The sequence below is a fragment of the Oncorhynchus keta genome, chromosome 34 (assembly GCF_023373465.1).
Source record: "Oncorhynchus keta strain PuntledgeMale-10-30-2019 chromosome 34, Oket_V2, whole genome shotgun sequence".
NCBI lineage: Eukaryota > Metazoa > Chordata > Actinopteri > Salmoniformes > Salmonidae > Oncorhynchus > Oncorhynchus keta.
Window position 1 is genome coordinate 32766087 of NC_068454.1, and position 11953 is coordinate 32778039.

At 41.3% G+C, this 11953-nt stretch overlaps 1 protein-coding gene across 1 annotated transcript; it reads left to right on the forward strand.

The window, feature by feature from the left end:
- Positions 1 to 5103: 5103 nt before the first annotated feature.
- Positions 5104 to 11296, forward strand: LOC127915097 (putative methyltransferase DDB_G0268948). The gene is made up of 6 exons (XM_052493715.1): positions 5104 to 5253; positions 6938 to 7098; positions 7511 to 7724; positions 8193 to 8293; positions 8550 to 8687; positions 10959 to 11296. Exons 1-6 carry the CDS (start codon positions 5143 to 5145, stop codon positions 11047 to 11049), a joined length of 816 nt encoding a protein of 271 aa, XP_052349675.1. The 5' UTR covers positions 5104 to 5142; the 3' UTR covers positions 11050 to 11296.
- The last annotated feature ends 657 nt before the right edge of the window (positions 11297 to 11953 follow it).

Genomic DNA, 11953 nt, shown 5'->3' on the forward strand with positions numbered 1-11953 from the left:
GAGAATTCCTTTGTCTTCACACCTCTGAATGCGCATGACCAGCTCGTGGCTGCTGGCAGACCTCATTCCCCTCTCATTCAGCCCCCCTTCATAGTAGAAGCCTCAAACAAGTTTCTAAAGACGGTTGACATCTAGTGGAAGCCTTAGGAAGTGCAACATGACCAATATCCCACTGTATCTTCAATAGGGGCTGAGTTGAATATCGACCAACCTCAGATTTCCTACTTCCTGGTGGATTTCTCCTCAGGTTTTTGCCTGCCATATGAGTTATGTTATACTCACATACATCATTCAAACAGTTTTAGAAACTTCAGAGTGTTTTCTATCCAAATAAACTAACAATATGCATATATTAGCAACTCGGACTGGGGAGCAGGCAGTTTACTCTGGGCACCTCTGGGCACCTTATTATCCAAGCTACTCAATACTGCCCTCAGCCATAAGAAGTTTAAGAAGCAGTGCGGCTTGGCAGACCTGGCTGCGAGCAACTGCGGCCCCTCATGTTGAGTGCAGATTTTTTTTGTGGCCCCCACTCCTTCAAACTTGCCCATCCATGTCTTAGGGCAACATACTGTATGTCCACTGATTTTGTTCAAATTGCTCAAGCTCAGAAATTTGCTTGGGAATCATTGATGGACAGCAATGTTGAAAACTTCTTTCTCATTTTCAAGCACATTTAAGTCAGGACTGAAACTAGACCACTCAAGAGCGCTCAACACCTGTCAGAAAACCATTCTGGTGTGTCTTTGGCATAAAAATAAGTGTAATTGTCTCGCTGAAAAAAAACCTCTATAACAGGGTTAGGTTTTCATACGTTTTCCTTTAACTTTTTACCTGGGTTTTGCTCCTTTCATATTTTTTAAAATCCTGACAAACTGTGGAGGCAGTATCATGTTATGGGTATGCTTGTCACGGAAGGGACTGGGGAGTTTGTTAGGATCAAAATAAATGTGAATGGAGCAAAGCCCAGGTAAAACCTTAGAGGATAAGATTGGTAGAATCTTATTCAAAATTATTCATAGCTGTAATGGGTATGAAAGGTGCTTCGATCCACCAGGTATTGACTCTGGGGTGTGACTGAAGACATATGCAATCAATACAGCCTCAATACAGTCATTTGAAAAATGTTCTATAATTTCTTTCACTTTCAAAATGTGGAGTAGGTTGTGTAGATCAATAGAAAACAATTATCCTTTTTAGATGTAATTTTAAGGCAGCAAAATGTGTGCAAGGGGTGTGTAGACTTTCACTAACGACTGTATGCTATCAAGCCAGTTGAAAACATAATAATTGCATTATTGAAACGTGACTTTAAGTGAATAATTACTCTTAAGATCTCCCATCGGCAAAGTTTTCAAAAGGACATAGACTTTCCTTCTGCAGAAAGTCCATGATTTTATCCCAATACCCACAAGCGCAGGATCTGTCCACTCTCTCCGTCTGAAAGGATCATTGATTGGGTGGTTTCTGACAAGACGTTTGGTGATAATGTTGGTAGTAAACACTTTACTGCAACAAACAAATGCACGGTTGACACTTCAACTAGCCCTTTTATGTACTTATACAGTAATTGTAACGGCTTTCGTCATCAGATGAGGAAGAGTAGTCGGACCAAAGCGCAGCGTGGTAAGTGTTCATGTTTGTTTATTGAACTGACCACTAATACAAAATACTAAATGAAACCGAAACAGTCCCACAAGGTGCAAACACTAAACAGAAAATAACTACCCACAAAACCCATGTGGGAAAAAGCTACCTAAGTAGGGTTCCCAATCAGAGACAACGCTAGACAGCTGTCCCTGATTGAGAACCATACCCGGCAAAAACAAAGAAATACAAAACATAGAGAAAGGACATAGAATGCCCACCCAAATCACACCCTGACCAAACCAAAATAGAGACATGAAAAGCTTTACATTTACATTTACATTTACATTTAAGTCATTTAGCAGACGCTCTTATCCAGAGCGACTTACAATTTGGTGCATTCACCTTATGACATCCAGTGGAACAGCCACTTTACAATAGTGCATCTAAATCTTTTAAGGGGGGTGAGAAGGATTACTTTATCCTATCCTAGGTATTCCTTAAAGAGGTGGGGTTTCAGGTGTCTCCGGAAGGTGGTGATTGACTCCGCTGTCCTGGCGTCGTGGGGAGTTTGTTCCACCATTGGGGGCCAGAGCAGCGAACAGTTTTGACTGGGCTGAGCGGGAACTGTACTTCCTCAGTGGTAGGGAGGCGAGCAGGCCAGAGGTGGATGAACGCAGTGGCCTTGTTTGGGTGTAGGGCCTGATCAGAGCCTGGAGGTACTGAGGTGCCGTTCCCCTCACAGCTCCGTAGGCAAGCACCATGGTCTTGTAGCGGATGCGAGCTTCAACTGGAAGCCAGTGGAGAGAGCGGAGGAGCGGGGTGACGTGAGAGAACTTGGGAAGGTTGAACACCAGACGGGCTGCGGCGTTTTGGATGAGTTGTAGGGGTTTAATGGCACAGGCAGGGAGCCCAGCCAACAGCGAGTTGCAGTAATCCAGACGGGAGATGACAAGTGCCTGGATTAGGACCTGCGCCGCTTCCTGTGTGAGGCAGGGTCGTACTCTGCGGATGTTGTAGAGCATGAACCTACAGGAACGGGCCACCGCCTTGATGTTAGTTGAGAACGACAGGGTAGAAAAGCTCTCTACGGTCAGGGCGTGACAGTAATCCTCAGTGACATATGCTATCACTTAACCGGCCACTCGAATGGCAAAATTATTGAAACTTTGCTTTGGAAGAATTCCTCTTAAAGTAACTGTCCATTAGTGTATTTTCTCCAATTTATGCTTTGGCCACAAATACGAGTAAAGGATGAGTTAATAACATTATTTGGGTATTAACAGACTATGAAATTTTAACAATGAGATTTTCCCTGGACACTTATTTTAAAACTCCCCTCAGCAATTAATGAAATTGTATTGGCTAGAAGGTTTCATTCAATAAACTGAGACTTCACTTCTGCAGAAATTCCATGATTATACCCCCATACACACGCCAGCAGGATACACCAGATTATTCTTATTGAACTGAGTCTCATAGTCATCATGCTTCATGTGTCCACTCTCTCTGTCTGTAAGGAACAACGGTGAAAGGGGTGTTTTAACATGCTCTGATGTAAAAATGCAGCAAGAAAATAGCCATGAGAAAGAGGGAGTTCAGAGTTCATAAGCCTCCTTTTGGTACTTGGACACCCAAACTTCCCCTTTCTGGTACATTGATATTGGGTTGTTTCATGAAATGAGCATTTTGCGTCACTTTGATATTTGAAATTGAAATTGTGCACCAAAAGCTTGTTAAATTAAATCAAGTGCCCATTAATAGACCACATGGAGAATTCAATAGGTCCGATTTTTTTTTTTTATGAATACAGATTTGCCTAAGTGCCAAAGTGCATTTTGACTCTGACTTCAAGGAGGAATTTAACCCTAACATTTCTCTCTTTTTTCACCATAATTGTAAAGCCATAGTCATTTGTTGCTTTGACAAAGTTATTTCCGAAGATTATTATTAATTTCATGTGATTAGTGGTTCATTTACGTCTGTCCTTCATTTTAAAGTCAACCCTTTTACGTGAACTAAAATGGTGAAACGATAATATATACATTTTTTCTTCTTGGCATTCTCTCAACAAAAAAAACATTGAACATAGTCAAATCATAGTGTGAAAGCAGGTGAGCTGGTTGTACTATTTTTGGCAATTTGCTGGTGTTTTGTGGTGGTAAACTGAGCAGAACTGTCACCCCTGCAGCCAGTCAAGCACCACTTACAGTAGCTTCATGTTTTTTGTCAGCATTTATAATTATTTTCTTTATCTTTCTGTACAAGTGTATGTAATGAAAAATAATCAAACAAAAAATAAACATAAAAACAATAAATGAACATAAAGGCTGCAAATAAATTCAGTGCAGTTCCTTCCTATTTCTGTGGCCCTATATGTTGTCTTATATTGCAGGTTTGTCATCACTATGTTCCACCATTCACTCCCTCTAGAAATGATTTAGTCATGCTTCTAGGGGGGGTTAAATCACTTGCTTATCATCACGTAATTACTGTCAATTTAAATGTAAACATCTCCAATGTTATACATGCTCTGGGTCAGCAAGGGTTTACAATAGGTTCAATATTCTGGACAGTCAAGGGTTAACACTGAAGCCCCAGCATGCATATGGCTATTTGGACAATCTGGGCACACTTCCGGTAATACTGTGAGACGGACCTGGCAACTTTGCTTACGTGGAATTTTCAGCTGAGAGAGGAACACATATGGTTTTACAAGCTACATTGCATTTTGGAAGGTGATTTTGTTATATTTGACATTACAATTGAATAGGACTTCATTGCAAACTTTCAGAAGACTATTTAAACGTTTCTGTACTAGTTCTTGTTTTTTGTTATTGTTCAGGAAACTGTTCTGTTCGATAACCTAATCCCTGAATCATGGGATCCAGTCTAGTTTCACAACTTTTGTCTTAAATGCACTGAATGTGGTACCTGCATAAGACGTAAGACATATTGTAAGACACTATGACATGTTTTAAACCACTAGTCTATCTATGGGCATGTCATTATTGTGGCCCTTATAGGACGTTATCGTTCCACACATCACAGACAAATCAACACGTTATTTTATCTTAGCAGCCCAGGTGTCATAGAATCTCTTTAAACCTCTCCTCTATGTGACTGAGTGACTACTACCAGTAGCCTCCTCTGTCCTACTCCTTATAAGGTGGGGCGAAAAAGTATTTAGTCAGTCACCAATTGTGCAAGTTCTCCCACTTAAAAAGATGAGAGAGGCCTGTAATTTCCATAATTTGCAAATAAATTCATTAAAAATCCTACAATGTGATTTTCTGGATTTTTTTGGTCATTTTGTCTGTCATAGTTGAAGTGTACCTATGATGAAAATGACAGGCCTCTCTCATCTTTTTAATTGGGAGAACTTGCACAATTGGTGGCTGACTAAATACTTTTTGCCCCACTGTATACGGTATCTCTCCTCCTTCCATGTAATGATTGACAGATCCTAGTGAAGGAGCAGATCAGTCTCTGTGTCTGAGTCACTGCAAGCTGGAAGGAGCACTAGGCTAGCGGAGCAGACGACAGCAGAGCACCATGACCTACCGGATGTTTGAGGAGAAACACCATGCCTCCATCTACCAGAGGTACCGCTTTGTACCCCCAGAGGAGATCAGAGACATCATCCTGCATTACCTGGAAAGGAAGGTGATACCAGAGTTTAATATACAGTACATATCAAAAGTTTGAACAAACCAACCAATTCAAGGGTTTTTCTTTATTTTTAATATTTTCTACATTGTAGAATAATAGTGAAAACATCAAAACTATGAAATAACATATATGGAATCATGTAGTAACCAAAAAAAGTGTTAAACAAATAAATACATGTTTATATATCTGAGATTCTTCAAAGTAGCCACCCTTTGCCTTGATGGCAGCTTTGCACACTCTTGGCATTCTCTCAAACAGCTTCATGAGGTATTCACCTGGAATGCATTTCAATTAGCAGGTGTGCCTTGATAAAAGTTCATTTGTAGAATTTCTTTCCATCTTAATGTGTTTGAGCCAATCGGTTGTATTGTGACAAGGTAGGGGTGGTATACAGAAGATAGCCCATTTGGTAAAAGACCAAGACCATATTATGGCAAGAACAGCTCTAATGAGCAAAGAGAAATGAGAGTCCATCATTACTTTAAGACATGTCAGTCAATGCGGAAAATTGAAAGAACTTTTAAAGTTTCTTCAAGCGCAGTCGCAAAAACCATCAAGCACTATGATGAAACTGGCTCTTATGAAGCCCGCCACAGGAAAAGAAGACCCAGAGTTACCTCTGCTGCAGAGGATCAGTTCATTAGTTACCAGCAACAGAAATTGCAGCCCAAATAAAAGCTTCACAGACATCTCAACATCAACTGTTCAGAGGAGACCGCGTGAATCAGGCCTTCATGGTCGAATTGCTGCAAAGAAAACACAACTAAGGGCACCAATAAGAAGAAGAGACTTGCTTGGGCCAAGGAACACGAGCAATGGATATTAGACCGGTGGAAATCTGTCCTTTGGTCTGATGAGTCCAAATGTGAGATTTTTGGTTCAAACCACCGTGTCTTTGTGAGACGCGGTGTGGATGAACGGATGATCTCTGCATGTGTATTTCCCACTGTAGAGCATGGAGGAGGGGGTGTTAAGGTGTGGAGGTGCTTTGCTGGTGACACTGTTGGGGATTTATTTAGAATTCAAGGCACACTTAACCAGCATGTTTACCACAGCATTCTACAGCAATACGTGATCCCATCTGGTTTGCGCCTAGTGGGACTTTCATTTATTTTTTAACAGGACAATGACCCAACACACCTCCAGGCTGTGTAAGGGCTATTTGACCAAGGAGAGTGATGGAGTGTTGCATCAGATGACCTGGACTCCACAATCACCCGACCTCAACCCAATTGAGATGGTTTGGGATGAGTTGGACCGCAGAGTGAAGGAAAAGCAGCCAACAAGTGCTCAGCATATGTGGGAACTCCTTCAAGACTGTTGGAAAAGTATTCCAGGTGAATCTGGTTGAGAGAATGCCAAGTGTGTGTAAAGCTGTCATCAAGGCAAAAGGTGGCAACTTTGAAGTGTCTAAAACATATTTTTTGATTTATTTAACAATTTTTTGGTTACTACATGATAGCATATGTGTTATTTCAGAGTTTTGATGTCTTCACTAATATTCCACAATGTAGAAAATAGCCAAAGTTAAGAAAAACCCTTGAATGAGTTAGTTTGTCCAAACTTTTAACTGGTTCTGTATATTATCTGTATTGAACATCACATTTACACTATCACTAGCTATCACTCTCCTTTAGTGAAGGCTAATTATAGTGTCTCACTGGTCTGCTCTCTTTAGAAAGTCCAGCCTCATGCCCTAGCTGTGGACCTGGGCTGTGGGACAGGGCAGAACTCACGCCTGATGGCCCCACACTTCCAGGAAGTGGTGGGCATTGACATCAGCGAGTGCCAACTGGAGGAGGCCAGGGCAGTGGCAGGATTCAACAACATCACCTACAGGTATTTGAATGTGTGTATGTGTGTTTAACTTTACTATCCTTTTGAAAATGTGACAAGTGGGGACATTTTTCCGTTCCCCATACATTAAGAAAACAGCTATTTTTGAGTTTGGTTTTTGGGTAAGGGTTAGGAGTTAGGGTTAGGTTTAGTTCGGGGTTAGGGTTAGAATTAGGGTTAGGGTTTAGGGATAATAGGATTTTGAATGGGAGTAAATGTTTGGTCCACACTTGGTTCGTGTACAACGTGTATTTTGTTTAAAAAGGAACAGTGATGACAATCTGCAGAGACGGTCAATTACACACAGGACAAAGGTCAGCAGGAGCTTCTCACTTTCAATAGGCCCCTAGTTAATATGTTACTTTATGTAGAAATCCTCAATGTTTGGTGCTGTGTCTTAATACTTACTATACAGGAAAGGGACAGCTGAGGAGCTGCCGTTTCCGGATGCTTCTGTGGACCTACTGACTGCAGCCTCAGCGGTCCATTGGTTTGACCAGCAGCGGTTCCTCTTGGAGGCAGGCCGGGTCCTGAAGCCTTGTGGCTGCATGGCTCTGCTTGGCTTTGATGATAACTTCAGACTCCATTACGGCTCATGTGGGGACAGACTCACTGACATCTGTGATGAGGTGAAAAACACAGAACTAGAATGACATTCTATCAAACCAATGCCACTTTTTTAATTTTACCTTTATTTAACTAGGCAAGTCAGTTAAGAACAAATTCTTATTTGGGTTAACTGACTGTTCAGGGGCAGAATGACAGATTTGTACCTTGTCAGCTCGGGGATATGAACTTGCAACCTTTCGGTTGCTATCCCAACACCCTAACCACTAGGCTACCCTGCCGCCACTTAATTGGTTTAGTGTGTCATATGTTTATTTTCATTGGGTACTAAGTACAATTGTTGTTTTCATTTACAGTATGCTTACAAAATGTTTGTTTGCGGCACTATTGAGACATTTCTCTTGTGAAAAATAGTTTAATTACCATGGGTTCACCTGTATGATACAACAAACCCTCACAATTCTGTGTTTGATATCAGTACCAAGTTTCCTGACTGTTTCCTGACTGAGATTTGACTTTGCTATCCCCAGTTCAAGAAGGTGCTGTTACCATACACCAGCACACAGGTAACAGTGGCCAACATCAAACTACAGGAGCTTTACACTGCTATCCCCTTCCCTGACAAAGAGAGGTAACTCATACAGCCTCTGTGAGAACCCAGTAGAACAGCCTGTTATATATATACACATACATACACAGAAGTAATGTACTCACATCTAGTGACTCTCAGGTGGTCAAAATCAAATGTTGTTCTCAATAAACTGCAGGAGTATTCAATATTATGACTTACTTGACTTAAACCTCTTGGCCCCCCTGGGTAAATAGGTGATCCACTATGACTCTCCTCTCAATTCAACAGTGTGTGTGTGTATCTGTTCTTCTTTCAGGGTTGAGTGTATCCCACTGAAGCAGCAGATCTCAGTGAGGAACATAGTGGGCTTCATGGAGTCCTTCTCCATGTACCAGGCCTTCCAGAGGGCCGAGCCTGATGCTGCCACCGCACTGCTGCAGAGAACACTTGACAGGTAACAACCCTGATCAATCAACGGATGACTGAATGACTGATTGGATGAATGAACCAATGACTGAATGAACTAATTAGCTAATTAACCCGGTGGAGTCGATTGATAAACCAGTGTGTCAGTTTAAGTTACATAACAAATAAATACCCATCAAAATCCATCAGTTTACGCTAGAGATACTGTTTATGTTTTGTTGCATTGGATACGTCTCAATCCAACGCATCTGCCAGTGTCACACTTCAACATCTGCAGTGAAAGGTAACAGAGCTAGAGCCGTGTTTGTCAGACCATGAGACATCCCGAAAATCATCTGTAGCGTCCGAACAGTTTGACCTACAAACTATTGACCATTGTACCACTCTCATGAACACAATGGTGTTCTCTTCTTTGCTCTACGACCCCCACAAGTGCCAGGAGTCTCGTAAGTTCTCCCACTTAAAAAGATGAGAGAGGCCTGTAATTTTCATCATAGGTACACTTCAACTATGACAGACAAAATGAGAAACAAAATCCAGAAAATCACATTGTAGGATTTTTTATGAATTTATTTGCAAATTATGGTGGAAAATAAGTATTTGGTCAATAACAAAAGTTTATCTCAATACTTTGTTATATACCCTTTGTTGGCAATGACAGAGGTCAAACGTCTTCACAAGGTTTTCACACACTGTTGCTGGTATTTTGGCCCATTCCTCCTTGCAGATCTTCTCTAGAGCAGTGATGTTTTGGGGCTGTTGCTGGGCAACACAGACTTTCAACTCCCTCCAAAGATTTTCTATGGGGTTGAGATCTGGAGACTGGCTAGGCCACTCCAGGACCTTGAATGCTTCTTACGAAAGCACTCCTTCGTTGCCCGGGCGATGTGTTTGGGACCATTGTCATGCTGAAAGACCCATCCACGTTTCATCTTCAATGCCCTTGCTGATGGAAGGAGGTTTTCACTCAAAATCTCACGATACATGGCCCCATTCATTCTTTCCTTTACACAAATCAGTCGTCCTGGTCCCTTTGCACAAAAACAGCCCCAAAGCATGATGTTTCCACCCCCATGCTTCACAGTAGGTATGGTGTTCTTTGGATGCAACTCAGCATTCTTTGTCCTCCAAACATGACGATTTGAGTTTTTACCAAAAAGTTATATTTTGGTTTCATCTGACCATATGACATTCTCCCAATCTTCTTCTGGATCATCCAAATGCTCTCTAGCAAACTTCCGACGGGCCTGGACATGTACTGGCTTAAGCAGGGAGACACGTCTGGCACTACAGGATTTGAGTCCCTGGCGGCGTAGTGTGTTACTGATGGTAGGCTTTGTTACTTTGGTCTCAGCTCTCTGCAGGTCATTCACTAGGTCCCCCCGTGTGGTTCTGGGATTTTTGCACACCGGTCTTGTGATCATTTTGACCCCACGGGGTGAGATCTTGCGTGGAGCCCCAGACCGAGAGAGATTATCAGTGGTCTTGTATGTCTTCCATTTCCCAATAATTGCTCCCACAGTTGATTTCTTCAAACCAAGCTGCTTACCTATTGCAGATTCAGTCCTCCCAGCCTGGTGCAGGTCTACAATTTTGTTTCTGGTGTCCTTTGACAGCTCTTTGGTCTTGGCCATGGTGGAGTTTGGAGTGTGACTGTGTGAGGTTGTGGACAGGTGTCTTTTATACTGATAACAAGTTCAAACAGGTGCCATTAATACAGGTAACGAGTGGAGGACAGAGGAGCCTCTTAAAGAAGAAGTTACAGGTCTGTGAGAGCCAGAAATCTTGCTTGTTTGTAGGTGACAAAATACTTATTTTCCACCATAATTTGCAAATAAATTCATTCAAAATCCTACAATGTGATTTTCTGGATTTTTTTTCTCATTTTGTCTGTTATAGTTGAAGTGTACCTATGATGAAAATTACAGGCCTCTCATCTTTTTAAGTGGGAGAACTTGCACAATTGGTGGCTGACTAAATACTTTTTTTGCCCCACTGTATATATATCTTTATACCTAAAGGGGTCCTACAATTCTCAATCAAATAGCTAAATGATCCATAGGTATGACCAATTTAAAACAATTCCATCTGTCAGATTAGCCCCGTCTTAGACTAAAGATTAAATGAACCAAAAAAATGAAAAATGAAAATGAACAAATAATCAAAATTAATGACTTTATTTACTTGTATGCCAAATGAACAAATAATCAAAATAATTAATTATATTTACTTGTATGCCACTTTTATGGTCCATTCCACATGGAATTATTTTATCAAATATATTGACGTCATATTGCAGGTTTCTGAAGGAGATGGGAGTCACATCACCAGACACACTCATGGAAGTGACGCTGGAGTATTTCTGTGTCCTGGCGTCTAAACCGGAGTGAACACTCTTTACAGTGGGAATGTGTTTGTGTGTAGACAGATGTTTCTTAAGCTTGTATCAATCATGTTTAAGGTGTTGATAAGTAGTCTTCTGTTCACATAAGATGTCATTGAAGTCCCTTTGGTTGTCTCTTTTATGAATTGTAATGTAGAGCAAACTATTAGCATTAGTCACATCATTATCAAAATGGTTGCCACATTTAGTATCTTCCTTGCCTGAGATTTACAATAAAATGTATGCAGACACAATCATAACTTTTGAATATGATTTAATTTCAGGGCTGTATCAAGTGTCTCATAGTAATATTAGGAGTGTGGATTTTAGGATCAGTTTTTCCTTTTAGATCACAATGAAAAGTTTAACATGGACAAGGGGGTATCTGATCCAAGATTAGCACTCCTAATCTGAGACAATTGAAATTTACGCAGCCCAATTCTGATGTTTTTTTTAAACTAATTGGTATTTTGATCAATCAGATCAGATCAGAGCCTGTCAAATTTTCCCACATCAATCACAACAAGGAAAGCACCTCATAGCAAAGCAAGTTCCTGATCCCTCCCTCTCCCGTCCCATCTCCATGGGACTTCTTATTGGTTCTGACACACCACACAGCTCTCTTTGACCCTATGTAACCCTTGCTCCCTTCATAAACAGCCTCATTCGCAAACACACATTCCCATGAAGCCACTGCGCCACCCCTTCCTCTCTCTATCTGGGGCCTGTCTCATACTAGCCTGGCCAAGCACCTAGTGGTTTCCCTGGAACTGGCCCTATGAAGAAAGAGAATCTCCTGCGATGAATGAGGTAGTGTGTGTGTGATCACATTCCTTAACGTAGCCTCCACAACCCAGTGAGAAAGAAAGCTTGCATGAGTTTAGTCAAATCCGTAAGAGAAACAGGTCTCT